The sequence below is a fragment of the Rhinoraja longicauda genome, chromosome 14, assembly GCF_053455715.1.
Source record: "Rhinoraja longicauda isolate Sanriku21f chromosome 14, sRhiLon1.1, whole genome shotgun sequence".
In the NCBI taxonomy this organism is placed as follows: Eukaryota; Metazoa; Chordata; class Chondrichthyes; order Rajiformes; family Arhynchobatidae; genus Rhinoraja; species Rhinoraja longicauda.
The window spans coordinates 30656888-30669824 of NC_135966.1; the positions used below are offsets into that span (position 1 = coordinate 30656888).

The 12937-nt window shown below is 41.8% G+C and overlaps 1 protein-coding gene across 1 annotated transcript in view; it reads right to left on the bottom strand.

Moving 5' to 3' along the window:
- The window catches only part of LOC144600112 (uncharacterized), a 96163-nt gene that overhangs the window by 38375 nt on the left and 44851 nt on the right, over positions 1-12937 (bottom strand). Inside the window, exons 4-5 of the mRNA XM_078411536.1 lie at positions 5203-5433; positions 4287-4394 (exon numbers count right to left, since the gene is read on the bottom strand). Coding sequence (XP_078267662.1) covers positions 4287-4394; positions 5203-5433 — 339 coding nt within the window. The remainder of the gene's footprint in view (positions 1-4286; positions 4395-5202; positions 5434-12937) is intronic.

Sequence of the window (12937 nt, forward strand, 5' to 3'; positions counted from 1 at the left end):
ATTTGATCTTATCCTCTCTGTGACTCCTGCACTTTTGGCAATCCTTTCACTGGTCCTGATCCTCTCCATTGCACCAAATCCCAGAAATACTCCTGCTGACTGCATCACTCCACTGTCATGCTCTCTCCTCCATAATCTCTGCTTTCCAGAAAAGGCCTATTCTAGAACATAAAGCTTTGGGCTTCGTGCTCAGCAAAACAGCACAGTCTCCTTATAAGTTGTGCTCCTTTCAATGGCCTAAGCCAAAAAATTACCATGGGTTCAATACAGCACATAGGCCGTATCCGGTTGAAGGCCACAGTTTCCTGGCAGCGTTCCACCATCCATTTGCATCTGCATCAGCTAACCAAATTATTGGGTGACTACTAATATGCAAAGGCTATCAATTTGTGGCAAGCTGCAGAAGAGTTATTTCTACATGCCTACGGTCTGCACTCTAAGTGGCAGAGCAAACTACTGGTTTATAAAACCAATGCTTCTGCAGCCCACACCACTCAAGCGTTTTGAACAGTATGGAAGTGGTCTGCACAATGGGAGGGGAGGAAATTCCCCAATTCCGCAGTAGCCCAGTCACCAACAGCCTCACTGCTTCTCTTCGCGTTGTAACTATTCATCATGTTATCCACTTGCCAATAATGCAAAAATAAATACCAGCATAAAATAAATGTTAAAGTTATGAATCAAAACAAAGCATGCCACATTGCAGATAAACATGAACTTAATCACACAATGCATTCCCTTCATACTTGTCTTTTGTGAGCTTTTGTCAGTCCTAGTTCTCCAATGCATTTTTACCCCAGTGTGAGATCCTTTCAGTGCAGAAGGCTAGAGATAGATAGTGGTAGAAGGCTTTCTCAAGCAAGACTATGCCAGGAAGGGCTGAATGTAGACTAAACCATCCAGGCAGAGGCAGTTGAGAGCTGGGCTGGCTGGGAGGTATCAGCAGGGTTGGAGCCACAGTGTTACTGCATAAGCATTGTCCTTCTAAGAACAACAAGCAGGCAGTTCTCCACGGAGCAACTTCCATTGCCTTGAAGAGAGGTCTCGTCTAAACCTAGTAATGCTGGAAGTCAGTTGTTGATGGTGACAAAAGAAATAATCATTAGGCCCCTATAATCCAGAGTTAAAAGTGAGGTGTCCAAGGATTTAACTCTGCACACATGATCTACTCCTGATTTCAAACCAACCTGCAGAGATCAGGTTCTGGCTTCTTGTTCAACCTCTGTTTTTTTAAATTCTCCACTATTAAGCAATTATGTTTTTAGTTGCTTGGCTCTCAAAATGCTGAAACTACCCTCAAATATCCGCTCCACCCTCTTTAAGCTATTCTATAAAATCTACTGTCTGTCCATGACAAATTTTGTTTGACGATTGCTCCTGTGAGCTGCCATGCATATCAGAGGTGTTACATAAAACTTGCTAAGATTTTGTAATTTATTTCAATTTAACAGATCATTTGGAGAGCAATAGTCAATGGAGACCAAGAGACAGAAAGTCTGGATAGACTTATATCGCATAGTGTTTTCGGTGTCCAAAGCACAATCACAGTTCTGCCAAGAGCCACCGAGGAAAGGGAAATAGATCATATTTGGTTCCTGGGTCACAGTAGGACATCAGTGAGTTAAGCTTGTATTCCATTACTAGTTAAAGTGTCTTAGGTATGCTGGACATAATTTATATTAATTCACTGATTTCTATTTTCTACTACAAGGCAACATCTCATGTGAAGCAAGACAATAGACAATAGACAATAGGTGCAGGAGTAGGCCATTCAGCCCTTCGAGCCAGCACCGCCATTCAATGCGATCATGGCTGATCACTCTCAATCAGTACCCCGTTCCTGCCTTCTCCCCATACCCCCTCACTCCGCTATCCTTAAGAGCTCTATCCAGCTCTCTCTTGAAAGCATCCAACGAACTGGCCTCCACTGCCTTCTGAGGCAGAGAATTCCACACCTTCACCACTCTCTGACTGAAAAAGTTCTTCCTCATCTCCGTTCTAAATGGCCTACCCCTTATTCTTAAACTGTGGCCCCTTGTTCTGGACTCCCCCAACATTGGGAACATGTTTCCTGCCTCTAATGTGTCCAATCCCCTAATTATCTTATATGTTTCAATAAGATCCCCCCTCATCCTTCTAAATTTAAGTGTATACAAGCCTAATTGCTCCAGCCTTTCAACATACGACCGTCCCGCCATTCCGGGAATTAACCTAGTGAACCTACGCTGCACGCCCTCAATAGTAAGAATATCCTTCCTCAAATTTGGAGACCAAAACTGCACACAGTACTCCAGGTGCGGTCTCACCAGGGCCCGGTACAACTGTAGAAGGACCTCTTTGCTCCTATACTCAACTCCTCTTGTTACGAAGGCCAACATTCCATTGGCTTTCTTCACTGCCTGCTGAACCTGCATGCTTCCTTTCAGTGACTGATGCACTAGGACACCCAGATCTCGTTGAACATCCCCTCTTCCTAACTTGACACCATTCAGATAATAATCTGCCTTTCTATTCTTACTTCCAAAGTGAATAACCTCACACTTATCTACATTAAACTGCATCTGCCATGTATCCGCCCACTCACACAACCTGTCCAAGTCACTCTGCAGCCTTATTGCATCTTCCACACAATTCACACTACCCCCCAGCTTAGTATCATCTGCAAATTTGCTAATGGTCATTTTAATCCCTTCATCTAAGTCATTAATATATATCGTAAATAGCTGGGGTCCCAGCACCGAACCTTGCGGTACTCCACTGGTCACTGCCTGCCATTCCGAAAGGGACCCATTTATCCCCACTCTTTGCTTTCTGTCTGTCAACCAATTTTCTATCCATGTCAGTACCCTACCCCCAATACAATGTGCTCTAATTTTGCCCACTAATCTCCTATGTGGGACCTTGTCGAAGGCTTTCTGAAAGTCGAGGTACACCACATCCACCGACTCTCCCCTGTCAATTTTCCTAGTTACATCCTCAAAAAATTCCAGTAGATTTGTCAAGCATGATTTCCCCTTCGTAAATCCATGCTGACTCGGAATGATCCTGTTACTGCTATCCAAATGCTCAGCAATTTCGTCTTTTATAATTGACTCCAGCATCTTCCCCACCACTGATGTCAGACTAACTGGTCTATAATTACCCGTTTTCTCTCTCCCTCCTTTCTTAAAAAGTGGGATAACATTTGCTATCCTCCAATCCACAGGAACTGATCCTGAATCTATAGAACATTGAAAAATAATCTCCAATGCTTCCACTATTTCTAGAGCCACCTCCTTAAGTACCCTGGGATGCAGACCATCACGCCCTGAGGATTTATCAGCCTTCAGTCCCATCAGTCTACCCAAAACCATTTCCTGCCTAATGTGGATTTCCTTCAGTTCCTCCATCACCCTAGGTTCTCCGGCCCCTAGAACATTTGGGAGATTGTGTGTATCTTCCTCAGTAAAGACAGATCCAAAGTAACGGTTTAACTCGTCTGCCATTTCTTTGTTCCCCATAATAAATTCCCCTGCTTCTGTCTTCAAGGGACCCACATTTGCCTTGACTATTTTTTTCCTCTTCACGTACCTAAAAAAACTTTTGCTATCCTCCTTTATATTATTGGCTAGTTTACCCTCGTACCTCATCTTTTCTCCCCGTATTGCCTTTTTAGTTAACTTTTGTTGCTCTTTAGAAGAGTCCCAATCCTCTGTCTTCCCACTTCTCTTTGCTATGTTATACTTCCTCTCCTTAATTTTTATGCTGTCCTTGACTTCCCTTGTCAGCCACAGGTGTCTCTTACTCCCCTTAGAGTCTTTCCGCCTCTTTGGGATAAATTGATCCTGCAACCTCTGCATTATTCCCAGGAATACCTGCCATTGCTGTTCTACCGTCTTCCCTGCTAGGGCCTCCTTCCAGTCAATTTTGGCCAGCTCCTGCCTCATGCCTCTGTAATCCCTTTTGCTATACTGTAATACTGACACTTCCGATTTTCCCTTCTGCCTTTCCATTTGCAGAGTAAAACTTATCATGTTGTGATCACTGCCTCCTAATGGCTCTTTTACCTCTAGTCCCCTTATCAGATCAGGATCATTACACAACACTAAATCCAGAATTGCCTTCTCCCTGGTAGGCTCCAGTACAAGCTGTTATAAGAATCCATCTCGAAGGCACTCTACAAACTCTCTTTCCTGGGGTCCATTTCCAACCTGATTTTCCCAGTCTACCTGCATGTTGAAATCTCCCATAACCACCGTAGCATTACATTTGTGACACGCCAATTTTATCTCCTGATTCAACCTTACCTCCTGTCAGTTGATAATGGAGCAATGTGAATGACTGTGGCCGTGCAGTAATATGTAGCCTCGTCCGCACCACTCTCCCGGCTGAAGTATGTGTCAAGACACGAGGTGCTGGAAAGGACACACAAAATAGGTTTCTCACATGCAGACCTACCGAAGGATTAGTTAGACTATGGCTTTTTTCACTGTTACATTGGGCTTTGTTTAATATGACAGGAACAGATTTGTGCAGCCTTTGACCAGTTTAATTAAAGAACTGCAGAAACTCATAAAGGTATGAAGAATTTATTTGACTCTTCCATGGAATTTGCCATGGATTAATACAAGAGGCTCCAGGAAATTCCACACCTTAAAGTTTACATTACAAATGTGATTTTCAAGAGCTAAAAACCTCCATAATTCATTCCATTGAGCACTTTCTCTTAAGGTTGAAAGAACACAGAAAAAACCCATTTGGTGCATCATGCCTAGGCTCGTTATGAGCAATGTTAGACATACAATATGTTCACCAAATTTGCAACAGTCATACTTGTTGCACACAACTGACACAAATGCACTGCAATACATTTCTTATTGGTTGTCCATTCACAACAATCTCACAAGAGACACCTTTGTGCTCTAAGCAGACGAGAATTGAAGGGCTCTGAGTGAGAAGTGGAGGGCTAGAAAGAGGAATTGTCAATCGCACAGACTAGAACAATCTTGAATAACTGTTTCCTTTAGTACTTTCTCCACCTCCTTAGAGAGACCCAGCTAAGGCAAAAAAAATACAGAGCCCTCCCATTCAAGGGCATCTCAAAATGGACAATTTGATGACTGTGCAGAGAAATTCAACTCCAGTCATGGAATAAAAGCTATCAGGTCAAAACACAGAAATCATATTCATAGAGGAATAAAATATTAAACTTCCAGCTCTCACCAAACTCATCGCAAATGGACTTGTTATTCCCCAGCGTTGGGTGTTCAAATGTTTCTCGACAATAAAGAATCGTGGTGTTCTGATCCATCATAAGGATCCCTCCAAGAGCCAGCAACTGTGCTTCATCAACGCACTCGGCTGATGCCTTCTGAATTCTTTTTCGAATGGCCCGATAGCGGCAATACTGAGGATAGCTTAATACTTTAACTTGTGATTGATCATCTTGGAAACCTTAAAGATAAAGAGATGGCTTAATGGTGAAATACTAAATAGTTCCAGTTCATAAAGTAATCTGTGCCAAATTCAGCCCAATTAAATAAAGACAATAAATTTCTCAGCTTTTGAATAACTGAAATAGCAGAACCTTGGTATCACTTAAGCTAAAGTAATAAAGCAATGCTTCTTTTACATAAAACACCCATAAGAATATCTGCCAGCACACTGAACATCATATAGTTAGATCCATGAAGCACATGGACTGAAGCGCACAGCAAATCCTTGATAATATATTCAATTGTTTTAATTATTAGTTCCCTTACATCTTCATGTGCTTATTCCCCAGTTTGAAAATACGTGGTGAAAATGACCATAACGTATGCACTAACGACCAGATCATTAGACTAAAATAGAACCCTTCCAGGGAGTCACAGATTCATGCAGCACAGAAACAGGCCCTTTGGCCCAGCTTACACATGCCACCCAAGATGCCCTATATACACCAGTCCCACTTGCTGTGTTTGGTCCATATCCCCCTAAATCTTTCTTATATATATCTCAGCCAGGACACGTGCAATTTTCTCTCTAGTGTCCTTGGATATATCTGTTGGGGTCAGGAGGCTCGTCCACCTTTATAACTTCAATCAAAACATTCTCAACTGTAATACTGGTTGGCATCAAGAGACATTGACTGCCCCAAGTTCCCCAGTCTTCCTGGCTTTCTCCATAGTTAAAAACAGAGGAGAGAGTGATATTAAGGGATGAAAGTCAACACCAACACCAACACTTTCAACACCAGGAAGGCTCTTAGAAGTAAACACAGGTGATTGCTATCTTTATCCTGCATTCCTCCTTGCTCACACATTCCAGATGTTTCCACAAGAGAGAGGCATATGCAGAAGCTCTCTGTTCTGGAAGCTCCACCTATCTCTCACCAAATACATCACTCCCAACATGTACGTATCTATCTACAATAAACTGACATTCTTGAGAAGTTACCGTAAAAATATTGTTATGCAGTTTTGAAATCAGCCTAAACCTGAAGAACGGGTTTTTACCTGAAATGCCAATCTAATTTCACGAAGACAGGTGGACAGTAAAAGCTTCTTTAGATATGTTAAGAGAAAAAGAGTAGCAAAGTCAAATGTGAGTCCATTGAAGGCAGACACGGGTGAAATTATTATGGGTAACAAGGAAATGGCAGAAGAGTTGAACAGGTACTTTAGATCTGTCTTCACTAAGGAAGACACAAACAATCTCCCAGATGTACTAGAGGACAGAGGATCTAGGGGGGTAGAGGAACTGAAAGAAATTTGCATTAGGCAAGAAATAGTAATGGGTAGACTGATGGGACTGAAGGTTGATAAATCCCCAGGGCCAGGGCGGCACGGTAGCGCAGCGGTAGAGTTGCTGCTTTACAGCGAATGCAGCACCGGAGACTCAGGTTCGATCCTGATTACGGGTGCTGCACTGTAAGGAGTTTGTACGTTCTCCCCGTGACCTGCGTGGGTTTTCTCCGAGATCTTCGGTTTCCTCCCACACTCCAAAGACGTACAGGTATGTAGGTTAATTGGCTGGGTAAATGTAAAAATTGTCCCTAGTGGGTGTAGGATAGTGTTAATGTACGGGGATCGCTGGGCGGCACGGACTTGGAGGGCCGAAAAGGCCTGTTTCCGGCTGTATATATATGATATGATATGATATGATGGTCTGCATCCCAAGAGAGGTGGCTCTAGAAATAGTGGATGCATTAGTGATCATTTTCCAGTGTTCAATAGATTCAGGATCAGTTCCTGTGGATTGGAGGATAGCTAATGTTATCTCACTTTTCAAGAAAGGAGCGAGAGAGAAGACAGGGAATTACAGACCAGTTAGCCTGACATCGGTGGTGGGGAAGATGCTGGAGTCAATTATTAAAGAGGTAAGAATGGTGCATTTGGATAGCAGTAAAAGGATAAGTCCAAGTCAGCATGGATTTATGAAAGGGAAATCATGCTTGACTAATCTTCTGGAATTTTTTGAGGATGTGACAAGTAAAATGGTTGAAGGGGAGCCAGTGGATGTAGTGTATCTAGACTTTCAGAAAGCCTTTGATAAGGTCCCACATGGGATAATGGTGAGCAAAATTAGAGCACATGGTATTGGGCGTAGGGTGTTGACATGAATAGAAAATTGGTTGGCAGACAGGAAGCAAAGAGCAGGAGTAAACGGGTCCTTATCAGAATGGCAGGCAGTGGCGAGTAGAGTACCACAAGGCTCGGTGTTGGGGCCGCAACTGTTTACCATATATATTAATGATTTGGATGAAGGAATTAGAAGTAACACTAGCAAGTTTGCGGATGAACAATGCTGGGTGGCATTGTGAACTGCGAAGAGGATGTTAGGAGGTTGCAGGGTGACCTGGACAGGTTCAGTGAGTGGGCAGATGCGTGGCAGATGCAGTATAATATAGATAAATGTGAGGTTATCCACTTTGGCAGCAAAAACAAGGAGGCAGATTATTATCTCAATGGTGTCAGGTTAGGTAAGGGGGAAGTGCAGCGAGACCTGGGTGTCCTTGTACATTAGTCACTGAAAGTTGGCGTGCAGGTACAGCAGGCAATGAAGGAAGCTAATGGCATGTTGGCCTTCATAACGAGAGGATTTCAGTAGAGGAGTAAAGAGGTTCTTCTGCAGTTGTACACGGCCCTGGTAAGACCACATCTGGAGTATTGTGTACAGTTTTGGTCTTCTAATTTGAGGAAGGACATCCTTGTAATTGAGGCAGTGCAGCGAAGGTTCACGAGATCCCTGGGGTGGCGGGACTGTCATATGAGGAAAGATTGAAAAGACTAGACTTGTATTCACTGGAGTTTAGAAGGATGAGAGGGGATCTTATGGAGACATATAAAATTATAAAAGGACAGGACAAGCTAGATGCAGGAAACATGTTCCCAATGTTGCGCGAGTCCAGAACCAGGGGCCACAGTCTTAGAATAAAGGGGAGGCCATTTAAAACTGAGGTGAGAAGGAACTTTTTCACCCCAAGAGTTGTGAATTTGTGGAATTCTCTGCCACAAAGGGCAGTGGAGACCAAATCACTAGATGAATTTAAGAGAGAGTTAGATAAAGCTCCTGGGGCTAGCGGAATCAAGGGATATGGGGAGAAGTTGGGCACAGGTTACTGAGTGTGGATGATCAGCCATAATCACCATGAATGGCGGTGCTGGCTCGAAGGGCCGAATGGCCTCCTCCTGCAACTATTTTCTATGTTTTCTAGGTGCCATCAACATAAAGGGTTTCACCTGAGCATTTTGGGGAAATATGTCATGTATATTGGGTCTCTTACCAATGGCTGATTGCCCATAATGGTCCTGCTTTTATTTTAGGAGCAGAAAATCAAATCCAATATGCTTATTGGTTGAACAGCAGAGATTTCTAGCCTAGACTCGTACTCCATTTCTCTCCCCTTTATAAACGGTTCAATTTCTCTCTGTTATCTGTTGCATCATCTACCAGCCTGGTGTTGGAATAAACAACAAACCTCCATTGAGAAACAGAACAAATCGCACACTAGCACACAGCATAAAACTGAACAGAAAATGGCCTGGACAGAGTGATCTGGAATTAAGAATGCCATTTGGAATAGGGAAAAAATGGCAAATTATTGAATTCATTCTGATCATTAAAATCAAGTTTTACTTTAACCTCCTCTAGTAGCTACACCTGGAGAGAAGATAGCCTATCCAAGAGTAACATACCTCTGATTAACATTAGAAATAAAAGCAACAAGGTAAATGGCATCCTTCATGCTGGTTGCAAAATTGCCAAGTAAATTGTTTAAAGAAATTACAATATTATTTTATAGACAAAATAGATTACATAAACATCTCAATGCTATTGCAGGAGCTTGTTGTGTACAAACTGATGGTTATGTTAACTTTTTAACAATATCTGTTCTTCAAAACAAAACTTCAGTGGGTGCAAATTAGTTCATGAAAGATGTTATATTAATGCAAAAACAAGTTTAAAAGCAAACAAACAAACTTGGTAGAACCAGACATTTTTTAATTAAAAGGAATACCTGATTACTTGTTGAACAACAAAATATGTTTAAAAAGTTGAAGGAAATGGTCGCCAGGTCTGGGCTTTGCCTCGCCAATATAAAGCAGGCCACATCAAGAACACAAAATGTAGTAGACAAGGTCAAAGGAGCTGCATGTGAACTGTCTCACCTGGAAAGATTGCTGGGTCCATGGATGGATGTGAAAGAGGAGATAGAGGGACAGGTGATACATCTCCTGCGGTTGCAGGGGAAAGTCCCCAGGGTGAGGCTAGTTTGGGTGCAAAGGGATAAGTAAACCAAGGAGTTGCAGATGGAGCAGTGTTATGGAAGGCAAAAAGGGTTGGGGACGGGAAGATGAGACTGGTGGTGGGGTTTTGTTGAAGGTGGCAGAAATGTTGTAGAATGATGTGTTAGATGCAGAGGTTGATGGGATAAAAGGTAATGACAAGGGGGACTACCCTTGTTTCATCTGGGAGAAGGGACTTAATGAGCAGAACCACAGGACACAGTGATGTGGGTGTGGGATCCATCTCTGAGTAGGGGGAAGCCACATTTACTTAAGAAAGAGAACATCTTGGATGTCCTAGAATGAAAAGCTGCATCTTGGAAACAGATATGGCAGAGACAGAGAAACTGAGAGTCAGGAATAGCGTCTTTGCAAGAGGCAGGGTTGGAGGACGTGCAGTCAAAATAACTGTAGAAGTTGATGGTTCTGTAGTGGATGTCAGTTGATAGACTGTCCCCTATGATGGAGACAGAGAGAAATCAAGAGAAGAGTTTAGCTTAGTTTATTTTAGAGATACAGCGCTGAAACAGGCCCTTCGGCCCACCGAGTCTGCACCGACCAGCGATCCCCAAACATTAACACTATCTTACACCAGGGACAATTTTTACATTTATACCATGCCAATTACCCTACAAACCTGTACGTCTTTGAAGTGTGGGAGGAAACCATAATTCTTGGAGAAAACCCATGGGGAGAACGTACAAACTCCGTACAGACAATCACCCACAGCCAGGATCTAACCCTGGTCTCTGGCGCTGTGAACAGTGTAAAGCAGCAACTCTACTGCTGCACCACCATGTCGCCCACTAGAGATGTCAGAGATAGTCCAAGTGAATTTGAAGGCAGAGTGGAAGTCAGTGGTAAAGTTAATGTAATCAACGCATTCTGCACTGGTGTAGAAGGTAGTCCTGATTTAGTCACCAATGTAACAGAGAAAGAGTTGTGGGTTGGTGCCAGTGTATGGATTGTCAAATTTTGAAACCCGCAATATTAGTGGGTAGAAATGCTAGAATTATCAAACATGACAATTATAATAATAATAATAATAATAATAATGCATTTTATTTATATAGCGCTTTTCATATACTCAAAGACGCTTTACAGAGATTTTGAGAACATAGGGAAATGAATAAATAGATAAATAAGTAAATAAATAAATGAACAGAGAAAGGAGACAGAAGGTGAGGTGACCTTCAGTGGTTGAAGGCAGTACTGAACAGGTGAGACTTCAGCGATGTTTTGAATGTGGTGAGTGTGGGGGAGTCTCTAACGGTTTGGGGTAGTGAGTTCCATAGGGTGGGAGCAGCGATGGAGAAAGCCCTGTCCCCCCAGGATCTGAGTTTGGTCCGGATGTGGGGGGATAGGAGATTGGCAGCGGCAGAGCGGAGGGTGCAGGTGGGAGTGTGCCTGTGGAGGAGGTCGGTCAGGTAGGCATGCTTGGCTGGAAGTACAAATGTGAAGCTATTTGAAATTAGGCAGAATTAGGCTCTACCTCAGATCTTCTTGGCCCATATAATTTCCCAACACTCATGGGCTGAATGTGCACAACTAGTAAGGCCATGTGAGCAAAACTTTATTGCCATTCTGAAGCATGCAAATAAAAAATAGCAATTTGGAAAAAAAGGAGGAAGCAGCAACGGGTTTAAATGAATAAAGTTAATGTTGCTGTGATAAAGCTACATCAGATCTGTGTAATGCTAGCTTTCTTTAAAGCAAGTAGCAATGTAAAGATTGAACTGATAACAGCATGAGTGAGAACAAAGCTTCATGATTACAGGTATACAAAGCCAATAAAAAGACAGCTGCACCACGGAGATGCAAGAAACTACAGATTTTGGACTCTTGAGCAGAACAGAAAGTGCTGGAGAAGCTCAGGGGGTAAGGAGTGTCTGCAGAATGGACAGATGACGTTTCAGATTAGGACCCTTCTTGACGCTGAGTTCCTCCAGCACTTTTGTTTGAAAATTGACAGCTGGAATCTTAAATTAAACATGAGATGGTGCTAACAGGGGTGAGATTGTTCCAGATTTAAATTAGACACAGGTGTGATATTGTTAAGGGAGCATTTCAAAGAACGAGGAGAGAAAAACTGAAACAATAATGGCAAGCATTAATAACAAAGCCCTAAAGTAATATCTGTCAGTATTTGACTGCTTGCTCCAGATGCACAGTTAATTAGTTGTTTGGGCAAGTAAAAGGCTTCAGGATGATGAGATCATTAGCATACAAATTTTACTATCCCACAATTACTGAATCAGGAAAAAGCAATTTCATAAAGTGTGTCACTGCTTAATATGGTTAGAGGAGAATGCTGCTCCACAATTATGTGGCAATGTAGAGTAGAAATAATGTGTTTTCGGCACTGATTATTCTATTCTTTAATTTTTTTAAATGGTCAAAATGAGGCTGAAAGGAATTTGAAATTGCTTGGAAACAAATCATTCAGCCTATCAGGGGCAAACTGATACATTTTTTCCAAATTAGGCTATCTGGTCTAATTTTGCTCATGTGCTTAGTCTCTGATTATACAGAATCAAAACGTTTGACCGTACAGATGTAGTTCATTTGGTCCATCTATGTCCTGCAAAGCAAGTACATTTACTCTCAACTCTCAATCCCTGCCCTTTTTTGATTTTTCATTTACAATTATTTTTTTCATCTGTGTAGCTGCTTTAGAATTTTGGTCCACTACTGGAGCTGGTAGAGAATTCTAAGATCTAACACTCCCCCATGTGGAAAAAATATCTCGTTACCTCTCTCTTTAATATTTATTTTATTCACAGAACAATTTAAATCTATTTGAAAAGAAGTTTGACAACTCTGATAGAATATCCATCATTCTATCTACCACCAGCATAACAAATTTATTTTCATACCACTCTTTCATTCTTTTCTCTGATTATATTAGAGAATTGAACTAGAAAAATAAGATAATGAAAATATTTAGTTTCCTTCTTTTCCTCAATACAATTTGGCTACCACATACAATTAATTACACCTATCCAAAGAAAGAATATTATCCTGGTTAACTGATACTTTTATTCAGCGAAACTGATTGTGGAAAAATTCCATGTTAAAACCATTGTATTATTGCCTTCAGAAAAATTAGTCCTCCACACATAAATGTTCATCTGGATTTTTTTCCTTGCAAAAACAAATAAAAATGTTCTAAAACAGTGTGGCTCTGT